This window comes from Penicillium griseofulvum (genome assembly GCF_001561935.1).
Source record: "Penicillium griseofulvum strain PG3 chromosome Unknown contig_79, whole genome shotgun sequence".
In the NCBI taxonomy this organism is placed as follows: Eukaryota; Fungi; Ascomycota; class Eurotiomycetes; order Eurotiales; family Aspergillaceae; genus Penicillium; species Penicillium griseofulvum.
Genome location: NW_024467420.1, coordinates 693,993 through 711,292, shown reverse-complemented (window position 1 = coordinate 711,292; position 17,300 = coordinate 693,993). Strand labels below are relative to the sequence as shown.

At 47.1% G+C, this 17,300-nt stretch overlaps 3 protein-coding genes across 3 annotated transcripts; all 3 read left to right on the top strand.

The window, feature by feature from the left end:
• Positions 1-975: 975 nt before the first annotated feature.
• Positions 976-3,805, top strand: PGRI_002300 (uncharacterized protein; the record flags this gene model as incomplete). Its single annotated transcript, XM_040787943.1, has 11 exons — positions 976-1,077; positions 1,156-1,197; positions 1,258-1,280; positions 1,334-1,526; positions 1,584-1,863; positions 1,918-2,083; positions 2,163-2,359; positions 2,423-2,529; positions 2,591-3,044; positions 3,427-3,620; positions 3,659-3,805. 11 exons carry the CDS (start codon positions 976-978, stop codon positions 3,803-3,805), a joined length of 1,905 nt encoding a protein of 634 aa, XP_040651715.1.
• Positions 3,806-6,162: 2,357 nt separating this feature from the next.
• On the top strand, positions 6,163-8,394 carry PGRI_002290 (uncharacterized protein; the record flags this gene model as incomplete). Its single annotated transcript, XM_040787942.1, has 1 exon — positions 6,163-8,394. The coding sequence occupies one exon, from the start codon at positions 6,163-6,165 to the stop codon at positions 8,392-8,394; it is 2,232 nt and encodes a 743-aa protein (XP_040651714.1).
• Positions 8,395-10,010: 1,616 nt separating this feature from the next.
• On the top strand, positions 10,011-16,745 carry PGRI_002280 (uncharacterized protein; the record flags this gene model as incomplete). The annotated part of the gene is made up of 12 exons (XM_040787941.1): positions 10,011-10,970; positions 11,059-11,307; positions 11,858-11,969; positions 12,016-12,150; positions 12,216-13,218; positions 13,445-13,497; positions 13,546-14,234; positions 14,292-14,867; positions 14,921-15,072; positions 15,128-15,225; positions 15,312-15,825; positions 15,881-16,745. The coding sequence occupies 12 exons, from the start codon at positions 10,011-10,013 to the stop codon at positions 16,743-16,745; spliced, it is 5,406 nt and encodes a 1,801-aa protein (XP_040651713.1).
• Positions 16,746-17,300: the final 555 nt, after the last annotated feature.

Here is a 17,300-nt window from a genome sequence, read left to right as displayed (position 1 = left end):
AGAAATCCCCTACTCCCTGCTCTAGACCGGCAGAAATCATTACCAGATAAAGGTGGGACCGATATGATCTCAGATAAGCATATTTACTTCTCCAAGGCTCCCATCTACAACGTAGGTATATTTGCCTCGTAAATATACCAACATGATATCGTAATTCATATTCCAACTTCCAAGGTTCTATCAAGTTTTCTTTTCGCCATCGCCACATATCACGTGAGGTGGGGGCGTGCTTCGGGTGGCTTCTTGGCAGTATCTCATTGTTTATGTTGAAGAAATTATCCAGGGGCTCGGTGAGAGGGGGCTTAATGGGTACAGGGGTATAGAATAAAACATAAACTTGTAGTCCGTTGCCCCTTACTACTAACTTATCCTATGCAAGTCATATGCTATCCAGGAATATCCACGGGCCGATATATGAAATATGTCTTGGCCTCCCCCGCATCTATTAGGGTTTGGTTGCTTTGCTCTCCAGCCTCCCATGATATATCCTTGAGAGTACTGCGCACACTTTACTTGACGGGAGATTTATAGAGGAATACATTTTTATATTGGATTACCTCACCCCTTGTTTGCTAGAACCCCGGAGACAACATTGTCCCAATATATATATCGGAGTGAAGTGACCAAGGTTCAAAGGTCTATAGATATAAGAAAGAGATGCTAATTAACGCTAAGGCAATGCTCAGGACTATAGGAAGATTATATAGTCACACGCGGCTGGCTGTTACTTCCAAAATCTATGAATAGACTTGCTAATTCCTCAGGTGTTTCAAGATGTAGGGTGTTCCTTTGTTAATGTCCAACGACTGCTCCATAAAGCAAAAGAGATCTTATTTTTAGAGCTTGCAGTTCAAGTATTTTTCTCTGTAGCTCTTTGTCCACATTCCGTATAGAAATATACTATCGTCGTCTTCTCGCATTGTAAGGTTCAATTTTTCTTCATTTTCGATTTATCATACCCATTCCTCCATAAGCATGCTTCAATCCAAGGAAATTGTAGCTATAGTGGCTATCTCCAAGTCTGGGGAACCCCAGCCCGAAATTCAGGCGGATAAAACCCACCGATTTCCCGTGATCGTGAGTAGCCCTTCAGATCAAATAGATTGAATTAATAGCACCTGGGATGGACCTAAACTAATTCTTATGGTGTAACAGGAGCAAAGCTTAGAGTTAATGAAGATAACGCTACACATGACCGTAAGTCGATTTCCCCACGAGACGCATGCTTGCGACTGCGATCTAACATGCGTCTTATAGGTTGCATCAATCTCATTTATGCGGTTAGTTATGGTCTAAACAATTTCCTATTCACGTCCTGACATACAGAATTCAGTGGATTGTTGCCCAAGGATGCCTTTGGCGAGCGGGCTCTGCGAGTAAACCGTTTCCATGAGCGCTATACCTATTCCCATTTTATAAACGGGAAGAGCAAGGGCAATTTCGCACGTAACAGATCAGAATATGTTCCTGTATGTGTGATTGAAAGACACATGAGTGATGAAGCCGACCAACTTCTCGACCTTCTAGTGAGTCACTCGACAAGCCTATGCGGATTGGGAAGTGCTCATATGCATCTCTTTTAGGAAAATGGCATTTTCGATGCCCTACTAAAAGGCATTCTACATGCAGTCCAGTTTACTGTCATTGCAGATAAAAGCTCACCAAACAAGGTTCTTGAATCTTATACCTTCACCTTCGACAATTCCGGTGAGCGCGGCCCCGCAGATCGCATAACCAATGGTTTAAGAACGGATTTTGTCAGCCCCCTTGAGGATCGAGCGAGTATGCGTAATATGATTTTTGAAGGGAAAGCCCTGATCCGTCGGTTGACCACAATGTGTGCTGAAAGCCCGGCATTACCTAGTATGTACATTCTTTGTTGCTTATTCCTAGTGCTACCACTCACGGGTTGAACAGACAAGCGCAGCTTGGGAATACATGTCTTCTACAAACCGGAATGTCCGGAATCTTACGATATGCCTGGGTTTGATGATTCCCAAGACGACATCATTGAATATCCGCGGACTTCATACTGGAAGAGGACGAAGCGGTTTTACGGAAGCGTTGACAGCGGTTTTCACACGTACGTTTCTTTAATTTGGTTCTTCCTTTGTCTTTAAATTTTACTTTTTTGATCAAGGGTCAGGACTAACAGGTTGAAGACTTGGATTGAGAGTGAATTCTCTTCTTTCTACCTCGCCCGGTGGCGAGGCTCACTTCCCTTCGACGGAGGAGGCGATTGACGATGCAGTGCTCCGTTCAGAGGAGGTCGGGATTCCCACGCTTGCTGAAATGCCGCTGGACGTAGTTGGGGAGGTTTATCTCTCCACCGATGAAAGCACTTCCAGCGACACCGATGGTAAATATGTGCACCTCTGCCTCACTTTGCTTACATCATGACTAAATCTTTCATTTAATACAGATATAGGAAGATCCAAGGAAGCCATGGAAGCAATGAAGCTTGAATATAGGCCCTCTAAGGGTACATTGATAGAGAGAAGGGAAAGGTCCAGAGCATCACACCGATATGTCAGTTTGCCTTTACTACCGCTCCTATCCAAACATTTGGACGAATTCTGATTTTTAATAGACATCGAAGCATGTGAACAACGTAATCTTCTTCAAGCAAGAAGACGTGGAAGCTTATCAGTCTGAGGTACACGCAAAGGCTCAGTTATGGGCTCACTCCGCTCCAGATGACACTTCAGATTTATTCAAGAAAAAACGCCCTCTACGCTCGAGAAGATCAAAGATACCTCTTGGTGAACCAGAGGAGGCAGCTTATGCAACATGTCCCATTAGCCGTGATGGACTCCATCTTTCTAAGACTCGTCGACAGGCTCGAAGAAACTTTTACCCGGCTGTATACATTCGTCGCTTGCAGGCTGCAGGTCCGAAACCCATTGTCACACCAAGAACGATAGACTATGTTAAAAACCGCTCCGATGACGCCAGGATGCCAGAGGAAGAGAATATCGGTGGAAAAGAAGACCTGCCAAATAGAGGAATGACTGATAAAAGACACAAGGATTGCCGTTATCGGTGTGAGTGCAACACATGGAGATTCAAGCCTAGCAAGTCTGTAAGTCAAGAAACTCCAAGACTATACCAAATTGCTCATCAGTTCTAATCAACTTTGGAAGATACAATGTGCCAATTGCAAGGAGTACCAGCATACCCTGTGCTATGGCTATTATTCTGCCAAAGACGAACGAATTCCAGATATACATTACTGCTATAGCTGCTTGATCGGATACGACTTTGATAGTAATCTGATGGAAGAACTGCTTAAGCTTATCCGAATGCGCAGAATAATACCCTTCCTCCTTGCTAGGGAGGAAATGCCAATAGTGAATTGGAAACTGGCTAGAAGACTAAGTAAGAATAACTGCCATCCTTCAAAGTCATCCATCTAATATCATCCAGACTGCAGCGACGACGAGGCTCGCGCAATATCTCACAGTCTCCGGAAACTTGGAATTGTGAGATCAATGAACTACAAATGCTCAGGATTCCTCCATAAATTCGGCCACCCCAAGTTCATTCTCAACAAGACAGTCACATCCTCCAATACTATTTACGATGAAGTCTTGGACCCGATGCTACTCATTCGAGAATATGTAAGTGATTCCCTCTGCGACATGTTCTACAGGGACAGGATCTAACTGCCGAGAAGTACGAAGTACCCCCTCCTAACCCCCATCAAATGACCCGCACACATTGGTCGGGTTCTGGTGTACCGATCGGGGGGAATTATACAGGTGAGTCCGACGAGGAGACTAATACGATCGACCCGCGGTGGTAGCGTAAACGTTGGAGGCGGGTGCGCTCTAATCCTTCTGGAAATGGGTATTTCTTTGAAGGGCATACCTCGAATAGCGTGTCGAAGCGGATGCTGGATTCGCCAGATGAAGAAGTATTAGGAGGTTTTTCTCGGGAGGCCAAGAAGATGAAGCTCAGATAGGTATACTTTTGTACTAGTGTTTTCCCAATTTTTGGATATCCACTTCTTCCAGAACAATGAATTGTTTCGATTGAAGAGCGAATTTCTTTTTGATGCACATCATATTAACAGTTCTGCACAACATAACAGATCTACAGAATTTTCTATAGTTATTCTCGTATATATGGAGCACATGTTTTCTTATTTTTGGCCCTATTCCCTACTTAATGCGATATACTAGTTTTCGCAAAATGCTGTCAGACCTCATTATTTGGAAAGGTGAAATGTGGAGGATTTCCCATGATCTTCGTTGATCGACACAAAAGACAATAGATAGACGATAGAGCGTACCCAGAACCCTGGAACAAGATCAGGGCTATTGGGGGCGACTATTGGCGACCATCAGGGGGTATCCGCATTACTATTTGGCCTAGCCGCCTGCCAAACCACTAGCTTAGATTTATGTTTGAGTATGGGGTACAAGGCGTAAGGGATAATTTTTTTTTATGTCTCTAACGACTATTCTGTTTGTTCTTCTATTAACGCGTCTATGTTACAAGTCGGAGAGACAGCCGAAAAAGACCCGCTAATTACGTACACAGTCGATCGATGCTCGGTCCAATAGATCGGACAAGGATCTCGATCAGCGAAATTGTGCCCCGGAGTGTCATCGCTGCTTGTTCCGCCTCGTGGGTCTAGGACGGGACACACGGGCTGGCGTACGGAGATATGATCTCCGTGATCCGGTCTGATCTCGACTCCGTACAACATACAGGACGAGACAAGGATTAAAAGTCTGTTATAGTGCTTGTGGGTTTTAATTTCGGTTATGTTCGTCACTCTTAAAATAGAGGACACGCCTTCACGACAGTATCCACAGCTAAGCGCTATCAAAGCCGTCAGCCGCAAACGATCAGATTCATGTCTCAGTTTAGGACATGTGAAAACCAGTCCACATGCAAGTCGATCGTTACGAGTTCCCGTTGACTTGATACGTGCATGTACGAGAGCGAGGTAGTCGATCATTACCAGTTCCTATGAGAATTTTTGGACGTGCGTGTGTGAGAGCCCACATGTAAGTCGATCATTGCCGGTTCCTATGGGGGGTCTATGTACGTGCATATACGATGGCTACCGGGGAAACTGTCCTGATTATTTTTGGTTGAACCACAGTGTCTTAGGGGGTAAGCGGGCTAGTATTTGTCACGGGCCACAGTGGAGGTCATAATAGAGCTTTCTATATAGCAAAGCCCCAGTTTCGCTCCAGGGTATTGGGTAAGCGATCGATTTGTCGATCAGAACTTTTAGACGGGGGAATCGAAATCGCTAAACTATTCTCCATAGCTGACTCTAGCCTTGACTGGACTCCACATTATGATGATAGCTCAGGAAAAAGCATCCATGCGAGTGGATAGGGGGTAAAGATTGGCTACCTAAATGAGTGGAGTAGTAAATAATTCCAATTAACAACAAAAAATGATGTGAGGAATTCGTGGGAGGCGTCAATAGCGTGAAACGGAGAATACGGAGCACGGAGTACCCAACAACCACGTTCTTCATGTTGGAGACTATTTTTTTTAGGTTGCAGATGTCAGAGTAAGGGGGTTAATCTCCTAACAGTACGGAGAATATTGTGGCGAATGTACGGAATTGACTTGGTACTTTTTAACGTGCATTCAACGTGCATTCGTATATAATATGACTCCTGAGATCTGATTTCTATTCATCACAAGTTGAGATCTATTTTCTGATATTTTCTGATATTTCAAGTATTTCTAGGATTTCTAGTCTTTTCCATTCTAATATTACCCATGTCGATCCAGTTTTGACAAGCCGTGCTCCACTTCAATTAAAATTGAAATAAATGAAACACTTCACAGCCTATAAGGAATATTGTTCGAGACATCTTGTGGGGTTTCCCCCTTTAAGCCGAACAGGGAATCCTTCTAAATTATTAGGCTTCTCTAAAAACATCACAACCCCAACTTTTTTTTAAGCATTTTGCTCTTTTACTTACACCTTTCACCCTTAGTCATTTATTTGCTATTTTCAAGTATGCTGACTCCCTAAATTTCCACCGAAATGCAGAGTTAATTAACTAATTTGACCGCAGATCGAAGTGTTGGATACTTGAACCTCAGACCCGCCCATCTTTTTTTTTTTTTGCGAGTGAGCCCACCGCATCATACGTTTTCATGAATTGAACTTCATCTCTCAATATGGGGCATCGAGATATCACACCCGTTCATGTGCCACTTCGAACATCGAGTCGTAACCCGACCCGACACGACCCGATGAACACCCAAGAACAGTCCCGGATCGCAGATCGGCGAGCCTCGAAAGCCCAAAGATTTTTCGGAACAGATATATCGCTCCCCAAGGAACATGGCGGGTGGCAGGAAGCTCCAGATGTAGAACGACCCGGCTTTATTAAGCCAGCCAATGGTGTTCCTAGGCAGAACAGCGGCTTTGTTCCGTTCCCGAGCTCTTCAGACAACGCCCTCATCCCCGATCAGAACCTTCGCGTACGGGCTTCATCACCTCTATTAGGCCATGATTACCGATCGTTGGAGGCTGCGCCGCCGCTTCCGAAGCCGTCGAAAAAGGTTCATCATTCTGGTTCCTCGTCCACCCTTTTCTCCTATTTCAGCTCGAAAGAATCAACCAAATCAGCCAAAAACCAAGGGTTACAGCCTAGAGTACGACATGGACTCGGCATTGAGCCACAAGTGACATATACACAGGCGCAGAATCCACCAAAGGAATCTAAGCGGAAGATGCGCCCTCCAAAAATTGATCTTTCAGTTTTGTTCCCGAAGCCGCGGAATCCCGGACCACAAACACTTCTGTCCCCCCATCGAATGGTCAACTCCCCCTCTCCTGTCTCGACAGTTGCCCCCGATTCCTCTTCCAGCAAATTCGACAGGATCAGCGGTACGAGTAACTCTACGAGGAGATACGTCGACGCACCTACCCGAACTTCGGCCCAAAACGTTCTACACCCACCGAAGCATGTCGACAATTCAGATTTGCCTTCAATTGCAGAGAGCAAAACTAGCGAGTGGTCCGAACAACCACTTGAGCGGACAGTAGGAACGAGTGAGATCGATTTGGCACTGGATAGATATGCGGCCCGGCGATCACTCTTGAGTCGCTCAAGCATGTATACAAACAGCCGCGAGCATTTGCAGCCAGAACAACGCCCTGAGGAACCTCGAAAGAGCTCGAGACGTGTTCGCAGCCCCTCTCGACCCAAGGAGACGTACTTGACTCCGGACTCATGTCCAGACCCAATCCGTGGCCGCGGCGTGAGCACTTCTCAGGAATCTTGGAAGACCAATGAGTCAAAATCAAAGAGCGAGAAGAGCTCGATGACGAAGAAGAGCAGCAAAAGCACCCTGAAAAACAAAGATCTACGAAACGTCAGTATGCTTTGCCTTTCCTCTTCTTCAGAGGACGAGGGTGATGAGGACCAAACCCCAATCACCGAGTCAAAGCGCAATACAAACAAGGCTAGAAGAGACAGCGTGGCTACCTACGGTGAATACGAGCCCGAGGTCTACACAGCTTCTACTGCCCAGGCAACCGCCGCCACGGTAAGACGCATTGATCGAACACTCTCGACTAGCACCCGTGGCTCCCACCAAACCGAAAAGAGCCAACCAGTGCCAGTGCCGGTAGCTCGCCCACGAAAGGTCTCCGAGTCCTCGAATAGCAAGTCTTCTCAGACAACTCGACGTACCACGCAAACTCGCCGTTCAAGCGGAGTTCCCACTATCCCAGATGACATTCTTGCGCAGTTCCCACAGCAGCCTCTCCGCTCCCCAGCAGAGTTGAAAGAGTTGAACCGGAGGAGTCGTGTGATTGCGGTGACCCGCCAAGAGCAAGATCTCCTTGAGGCGATGCGTATTCGAAAGGGCAAGGTCACACCCAGTCTGTTCAATGCTCACGGAGCGGATAGAAGATCACTGGCCTCTGGCCCATCGCGCGATTCCTTCTGCGGATCCGACACCTCATTCTTGCGCCTCAGCAATGTTTTCCCCCCATTCGACGGTCGGTCAGAAAAGAGTGTTACCCAATACAAAGATGGATCACCCTCCCAAAGCTCTGGCTCGGATAATGAACGGAAACCTGGTACTGCCCTTTCTTCTTCTGGGTTCAGTGCAGACTACTCCGAGAGCTTGCCCTCCCCTTCCACTAGTGGTGCTTCACCGATGACCCCGACTTTGCCAATTCATCGTTTTTCGCCGCTTCCTTCTCCGAAGCCACCCCCAAGAGGACCCCCGCCTGCCATCCCCGAAGACCAGAAGCAGCACACCCGTCGTCGCACCGATAGCAGCGAGGCTATCCTGCTCGATGGGGGCGAGTCAAAACGCAGCCACGATCTTCCTCTCTGGTCTTTCGATTTTGATTGGAACAAAGATCACACCAATGTCGCTCCAGTGCACTGATCGCTTGATACCCACCACTCTCACTCCACCCCTTACATTTCCTAATTTATTCTTCTCTCTTGTATTATCTCTACTTGATTTGACCCTCCTACAGTCTTTCCTACACTTCCTTGATTTGATTGCGTCTTGCAGCACTTCGCTCCAAGCTTTCACCCAACCACATAGACTTCACTTCCCTTTCCTACCATGACCCTGCTTATGCCTTCACACTATTTCCTTGTTACTTTTTGAATTAGCGTTCACATGCGGGCTTCCATACCTGCTATCATGTTTTGGGTGGTTTTCGTGTCCACGATTTTATTATTTCGGCTCACGCTTGTACCATTAATACATTCTCAATGATCATCAATTCATTAACCGAATTTGTGCAATACTCTTTTTCCGATTCTCCACAGTTTCTACCACACAGTGGCGATCTAGGTTAGTCTGGGTATATCGTAGGGCTTTTGGCATTCACCGCTCATATTCCGGGCTTTGAGGTAATTCAGAGGGATTATTGAGTGTGTCAACCTCCTAATTAGAAGGTTTATATCTATAGTAAGTTAGTTTGTATAGAAGCGACATAGTTTATACGAGCTGTATATATTGGCGATGTAGGACTTGGATAAATAAAATACCTAGTTTACGATTCTTTTACAAGTCTGATAAACTAAATAAATTAAAGACATGGAGATCAATATGAATGACGACATGGAAGCAATAATGGGGGAAGATGAACATGGGGCCCCCCCTGTGGGCTGGATAGACCCCTGGGCCTCGACGTCATCAACATTCAAAATTAAGGGGTCAAAATTGTGTATATGGAGTATAGACACATATGATTTAGAGATAGATTCTAAAGGTACTGGAGTATATATTGTATCTAGGGTATAGTTGCTAGGTACTTGCTAGGTTCCATAGGTACAGACTAGCCAACTCTTGAACCTTTGGCCTGTGATTCCCTACTCCACTGTGACCGAGCGTTTCGTCTTGTTGTATAACCCCGGATTATCAGGTTATTCCTTGACCATCCTTTCCTTCTATTTTCGCCTTCTTTTTTCAAGTTTGAGATACCTCTCTTCAGTGGAGCCCATCCTCTCCTTCGCCTCCCAGCCACCCGCATCGCCTCTGATTACCCTCGGGAAACCCCATCGGGACCTAAAAAGGAAGATCTTCAGAACAACCCACAACCCCTGGTTCGCGAACTGGGATTTACAGATTGCTTTACATCGAACACACTTCTCTTGTCGCTCCCTCTACTGAACCATATTTACCACATTCACCGGACTGGGGATTACACTGCGTGCCCCTTTTGCGGAAACATTACCCACACTCCAGAGGGAACACGCGATCTATTACTTCGCTATGGGGGATCGCGCCCAACGCCAGCCGTCTCCGCTGCGAGCTGCAGCCAACATCGCACCATGGATTTTGGTATGAGATTGTTGGAACCAGGCGTTTGTGATCCTGGGGGCACTGTTCGCTGATTTGCCTTTGTTTATTTCTAGTTGACTGCGGAATCTACTGCCTTCGTGTTGGTAAGTCATCCTGCGCGACATGCAAAATGCTTGTGATAAGAATAGGATGGAAGACTGACTTGTATATCCATATTCTAGTTAGCTCATTATTCTCGAGTTATGCCCCCCGCCGGTGGTAAACGTTACCTGACCTCTACGGCGGTCTTCCTCGTCGAAGTGGTTAAGCTGGCCATCTCCCTCACAATGGCGCTTTATGACGTTTCCAAGACCGCACCACCTTCGATGCCCGCCACCTCCCTCTTTTTCTCCCTCACAAGCACCGTGTTCTCAGGCGATAGCTGGAAACTCGCAATACCTGCCGGGCTCGAGGTCTTGTCCAACTCCCTCCTGTTCATTGCGCTATCGAACCTACGAGCTGCGTCGTTCCAAATTACATTCCAGCTGAAGTTCCTTACAACTGCAGTCTTTGGTCTGATGCTCCTGAAACGGAGCATCCCACCCCGCAAGTGGGGCCTGCTTTTGCTTCTCGTGGTGGGCGTGGCATTGGTGCAAATCCCCGATGCAAGCCCCGAGCAGATGCTGCAGGACGATCATGCTAGCCATCATTTCCCTCGATCCTTGGAGGAATGGAAGGCTGCAAAGCAAGGTGCTGGTTCTGGAAGCAGTCTACAAAAGCGGTCTGCAACGTACGAGGGGATCGAAGAGGATATCCTGACGGCCGACCCACATTTAAACCCCACAATTGGTCTCCTTGCGACCGTCGGAGCGTCTTTGGCTTCTGGACTTGCGAGTATTTATTTCGAAAAAGTCCTGAAGGACAGCTCGAGCCATATCTCACTGTGGGTTCGCAATGTGCAATTAGCTATTTACTCCGTCTTCCCGGCTCTCTTCATTGGGATTGTCTTCCGGGAGGGCGAAATGATCGCTGAAGATGGCTTCTTCCAAGGCTACAACTGGGCGGTGTGGTCTACCATCATCATCCAGGCTTTGGGTGGTATCTTTTCTGCATTCTATGTCAGCCACGCGCAAAAGGACGCAAGGAGTCTGGCCACAACTGCCAACATCATTTTGAGCATTGTTGGAAGCATCTGGCTATTTGACTTTGAGGTCAATGCAAGCGTACGTCCCTTGCATTTCTAATATTTCCCAGCTTCTATACTGGCCCTCGACATGAAAATTACGAACAAGACTGACTCAGACAATATAGTTCCTCCTGGGCTCCGCTGCAGTCCTGGTAGCAACTCACTACTATGGAAATCCCACCTTCAACCCTGTGATGGGTGCCTCGCGTCCACCTCCAATCCGCATCGACGCCTACGAAAAGGACCCCGCAGGTCCCGATGGTTCCCCGGTGGCGCCTCCCAATGACTTTTCAATCAAACTTCCGACCTCACCTTTCCTCTCTGACGGCATGTCGTCATCCCGTCCCACCTCACCCGCACCGGGCCATACTAGAGTAAGCGCCAGCCGGAATGCAAGCGCGGGTGGCTATTTCGATGAGAAATGATTGCTGTACCTAACTTGCCATGCACATTACTACTGGCCCACGTGACGAGATTCTTTACGGGAAATGATATTGGATGCCTGATGATGCGGATGTAAGTGCGGTCTTCAAAGAAAGTCGCCTACCGCGAGCCTTTGTACTATGCATCAAGTTGATGTGGCTCCTAATCTGGAGCTAGCTACTCTTTGCTGCCCAATTTTTGCATGTCCCCTGGCTATCAAGATGTTGCCTAGCTTTGGCTCATGTATGGATATATACGAAGCAATGAAACACTTTCACATACCCCACAATACTTGACAATTCCTATTATTACTGATTTTGAAAAGACACTGCTATCTTCATATACACAATGGTACTGGGGGTCCACGTGCCGTCACGTTATCAGGAGCATGGACCTTGGAACCAGCCCTGGCGGTACGACCTCACATCCTCCAGTTTAATCAATTACATGGATTTGAAGATGCGGAGAAACCACCAGACTTCAAAGTTTAAACCGTTTCAGTTGCCCTCCCAGAGGCGCACAAATACTTGGTCCCCATCCGGGAGTAGTAGAACTGCTATCAACGACTTGGCATCATCAGCCCAGGATGATGATGTTCAATTGGATGCTTTCGGTGAGTCTACCAGCTTACCACTATGGCGGATGCTAATCAAAGCTAGACCTGGAACTACTAGCCTCAGAGGATAGAGAGGAGCCTGTTCAAGATTCAGGTTTTGGAGTTCCTAGATCTACGCCGCTCCAAGCGTCTCGCCAGCCTGATCTACAACCCCCACAGTTCTCTCGTTTCTTCCAGCGTAAGTTTTTTTGTATACAAGTGCTGTTATCTCTGTATTGTTGGTTCAAGATTGACAAGCAATAGCAAGCCCAAGCATTGCTTCTCGCTGGAATGGGTCCAGTTCATCGGACCCTGTAATGGGGCCTCCCTCGAGCCCATTGGCTTTGTTCTGCCAGAAAAAAGATGGGACACGGATGGGACAACGCACTCTTGAGTCCAACCGTGACCCATATCATGATGAGACTAGTCAATCCTCGCCTCAGGAACCGATCGCTCACGCGAGCCCAGACGCTTTGACTAGCAATAAACAATATCGAAGCCCGTTTAGCAACATCCCACCCTCCGTGCAGGGAATCGTACTCGTATCAGTAAATGACCTACCGGAGAACTACCGCTCGATGTTTCCATTTCCACTTTTCAACGCTATCCAATCCAAGTCCTTCCACTCCGTATACAATAGTAACGACAACATAGTCCTGTCCGCACCAACCGGCAGCGGCAAGACGGTGGTGATGGAATTGGCCATCTGCAGACTCCTGAACACCCTCAAAGACGAACGTTTCAAAGTTGTCTACCAAGCGCCCACCAAGTCCCTCTGCAGCGAGCGCTTCCGAGACTGGCACACCAAGTTCTCCAGCTTGAATCTGAAGTGCGCAGAACTGACCGGAGACACGGACCACATGCAGCTGCGCAACGTCCAGAGTAGTCAGATAATAATCACCACGCCGGAGAAGTGGGATAGCATGACCCGGAAATGGAAAGATCATATGAAATTGATGCAGATCGTGAAGCTTTTTCTCATTGACGAAGTACATATTCTGAAGGAGACGCGTGGGGCTACACTTGAGGCTGTGGTTTCTCGTATGAAGAATATCGGATCGAATGTGCGATTTGTGGCACTGAGTGCTACTGTTCCCAACTCTGAGGATATTGCTACCTGGCTTGGGAAAGATGCGACGAATCAGCATGTTCCTGCGCACCGCGAGCATTTCGGCGAGGAGTTTCGTCCTGTCATGCTGAAGAAGTTTGTCTATGGGCACCCGTCAAGCTTGAATGACTTTGCATTTGATAAAGTCTGCGGCTCAAAGTATGTGGCCTTTTAGATCTTCTTAGACTATCTCTTTTCTTCTGTCTCTTCTTTTCGTTTAGTTACTTGTCTAGCATACTGATACATGCTTGAAAAGGTTACCGGAAGTGATCGGAATGCATTCATGCAAGAAGCCCATTATGATATTCTGTTGCACACGGAACTCATCGCTCGCGACAGCGAAAGAATTGGCTCGGCTTTTTACATTGACGAATCCGCCTGCTAGGCTTTGGAAGGAACCCAAGAAGCGCCTGGAAGCTCATAACGAAGACCTCAAGAGTATGTATATGAGCTTTTCTATAGACGCACACTGCTGATTGGAGATAGCAACACTCCCCTCTGGCGTAGCATTCCATCACGCCGGTCTGGGCCCCGCTGATCGCCACACTGTTGAGACAGGCTTCAGAGACGGGCATATAAGCGTCATATGCTGCACGTCTACACTTGCAGTTGGAATCAACCTGCCTTGCCACCTCGTGATAATCAAGAATACCGTTAGTTGGCAAGATGGAGGCTGCAAGGAGTACTCCGATTTGGAGATGATGCAGATGCTCGGCCGCGCAGGCCGGCCTCAATTCGACGACAGTGCGACAGCAGTCATCCTCACCAGAAAGGAACGCGTAGCCCACTACGAGAAACTGGTCCAGGGATCTGAGAGCTTGGAGAGTTGCTTGCATCTGAATCTGATTGATCACCTCAACGCTGAGATTGGCCTAGGCAATATCTCAGACGTCGAATCGGCTGTCAAATGGCTTGCTGGTACATTCTTGTTTGTGCGACTTCGTCGAAACCCAACACACTACAAGCTCAAGGAAGGCGCAAACCAGGATGACGAGGACGAGTTGCTTCGTCAAATATGCGAGAAGGATATAGATCTCCTTCGAAAATGCGGCCTGGTCGAAGCTGAGAGCCTTTGTTCAACCCAATTTGGCGAGGCTATGGCTCGGTACTACATCCAATTCGAGACTATGAAGATTCTATTATCGCTGAAGCCAAAAGCATCTGTGTCTGAAACTGTGAGTCCATTCTTCCAAGATTGCTAATCAACAACCCAACTGACATTACGTTTTAAGCTTAACGTGATCGCACAAGCCGAAGAATTCCGCGAGATCCGCCTCAAAGCCGGCGAGAAATCACTCTACCGAGAGATCAACCGTGATCCAGGGATTCGATTTCCAATCAAAGTCGACCTAGCACTGCCAGCGCACAAGATCTCATTACTGCTTCAATCCGAGCTGGGGGGAATTGAGTACCCCGACAATGAACAACTCCAAAAGCTCAAATTTACCTTCCAGCAAGACAAAAGTCTAGTATTTGCGCACGTCAACCGCCTAATCCGCTGCTTGATTGACTGCCAAATTGCCCGCGGCGACTCAATCGCCATCCGTAACGCCCTCGAGCTGGCCCGGAGTTTTGGGGCAAAGGTCTGGGACCACTCGCCTCTCCAAATGAAGCAGATAGAGCAAGTGGGTGTAGTGGCAGTTCGGAAGTTGGCTGCTGCTGGGATTACCAGTATTGAAGGTTTGGAATGTGCGGAGCCTCATCAGATCGAGATGGTTCTTAGTAAGAATCCGCCTTTCGGGTCAAAGTTGCTTTCGAGGTTGAAGGATTTTCCGAAATTGAGGATTTCTGTGAAGATGCTTGGAAAAGTTTGCAATTTTTTATGATGAAAAAAATGTCATAATGCTAACGTCGGATACAGGACGTGAAGATTAACTGTGTCAATGTCCGATTCAAGGTTGAAGTCGCGTTCATGAATGACACAACCCCGAGGTTCTTCCAGCGTCGCCCGGTTTACGTGTGTTGCTTGATAGAGAGGTCTGATGGCCATATGATTGATTTCAGACGCGCAAGGTGAGATCTTTATCTACAATTCTTTCATGATAGGGAAATGCTGATGCCCTTCCAGTGCAACTAAACTTCAAGAGAAATTGGAAATGGAACTTACCACGGACTTGACGAGTGCCGAGCACTTTATTGCCTGCCATGTTATGTGCGATGAGATTGGTAAGACTGCTGCTGAACGGGATAAAAACGAGGCTTCCTGATTTTGTCTTTGTGTATCACATACATCCATGCTGACATCTGTCTAGCGGGAACATCGAGAAAAGCTGAGCTCCAACCTAGCCTGCCATCTCACTTCTTTGCTGGTGTGCGAGATAAAAATGGCGATGCCCGAAAGACTGAAACCTCGAGCCTACCACCTCGTCCGATTAAAGGGAATTTGAATCCCAAAGACACAGAGAAACCGAAGAGCAACACATCTCGTCCCCACGAACGAGATATGAATAGCACCAAGACCAAGCCTCGGCGAGATGTTGACGATTTTGATGGTGATGACTTGCAGCTCGATGATTTCCTCGTTGCGGATGAACGCCGTGAGAAAGCAAAGGAACCCACAAAGCCACAGCCTCGAGAGTTCGATGATATTGATTGGTTCTCAATCGACTCAACTCCACCAAGCCCAGCCAAAGCAGCACCGAAAGCCCCGAATCCGCGAGAAGATGACTGGGGGATTGATATGGACGAGCCAGAAAATGAGTACGAGCCAGTTAGACTTGCGAATGGCAAATGGGCTTGCAACCACAAATGCAAAGACAAGACAAGGTTTGAGGAAACCATTACTTTCTTCAAATATTCATTGCTAAGCTAATAATTCTAGCTGCAAACATTTCTGCTGCCGAGAGGGCTTGGAAAAGCCCCCGAAGCCCCCGAAGCGGTCCATCCCCATGACTCAAAAGGAAACTGGTCTCAATCAACTGACTATCTCCAACCATGTTTCGAAAGCGAAGATGATATCGACGCCGCAAGTTCGAAACAAGAACGCAAGTCGAGAGAAGTCTGTCCTCTCAGAGAGGGACAAGAATATTCCTTCGTACAAGAGAAAGAGGGAAAAGAGTCCGGCGAAACCTCTATCCAGTGATTATGGCGATGAAACATTTGATGATCTCCCATCTCCCTCATGTCTTCTCGGGAACAAGGGATCGGGGTTTGCAACATCGGTTTCTCCAGTCGTGGATCATCAACCGAAGAACAACATCACAGATGCTCCGGCCATGGAAACAAAGCACACAGAACCCAAGCCGTCTGTTCCATGTTCCGATCTCCCACATAAGGATGAAACCAAACAGTCCACATCCAAGCCCAAACATGAGATAATTGAGATCCCAGACGACACACCACCAAACTCAATGGAACTACCAGTGACGACACCGACAGACAAACACTCTCCCGTCAAGCAGAGCACGGTGCCACTTCCAACGGAAAAAGACTCACCCGCCAACCTGAAACGGAAAGCAGGTGAACCCCAAAATGAAGAGCAGAACAAGCGGGTGAAGCAAAGTCCCTTTGTTACTGATTCAGAGTCTCACACTTCAAACATCTTGAACAACGAACAACCACCGAGCCCTGAGGAGCCTGGGTCTCCTGTCGCTGCATTTATCGACGGTCGAATTGATTTTACTGCAACATGGGACGATGGAATTGATCTGCTTGATGAGTTCAAGGATATTATTAAATTAATATAGATCGAGAATTGCTGGTCAAGTGGTATGGTCTTTTTTGTTTCCCTTTTCCCCTCCATCTCTATGATTTCTATTGCCTGGTGATATGTATGGAGCTGGATTACTGCTATATAGAATACTGGTGTCATCCTATGATGTTTAGAATTCTCTGGAATAGAGTTATCCTCCTTTGTTCTTTCTATGCAGCTATATAATAGTGATACATAGTATCATAGTACTAAAAGAGATCCGTCGCTTTGATATTGCCCAATGTCTCACCCCAAGTATGACTCCAAAACACTCGGTAAATCAGACCATTGTTGACTTCAGACATTCACCCCAAGTATCTCAAGTTTCTTTTTCACTAGCTATTCTATTTCTTTCGGGTCTTGGTTGTGTTCACTGTCCGAAATCATGGGCATTGTGTTGTATGTTTTCGCCTCATGTCGTCTTGATACTATACCCCTTTGTGCTTTGCTAGATTAGTTATAGACTCAATCAGGGGTAGATACCATGGCAGAGCTAGTATTTAGTTTTGATACATGGCAGTAAACCAGATATATCAGATATAAAAGACCC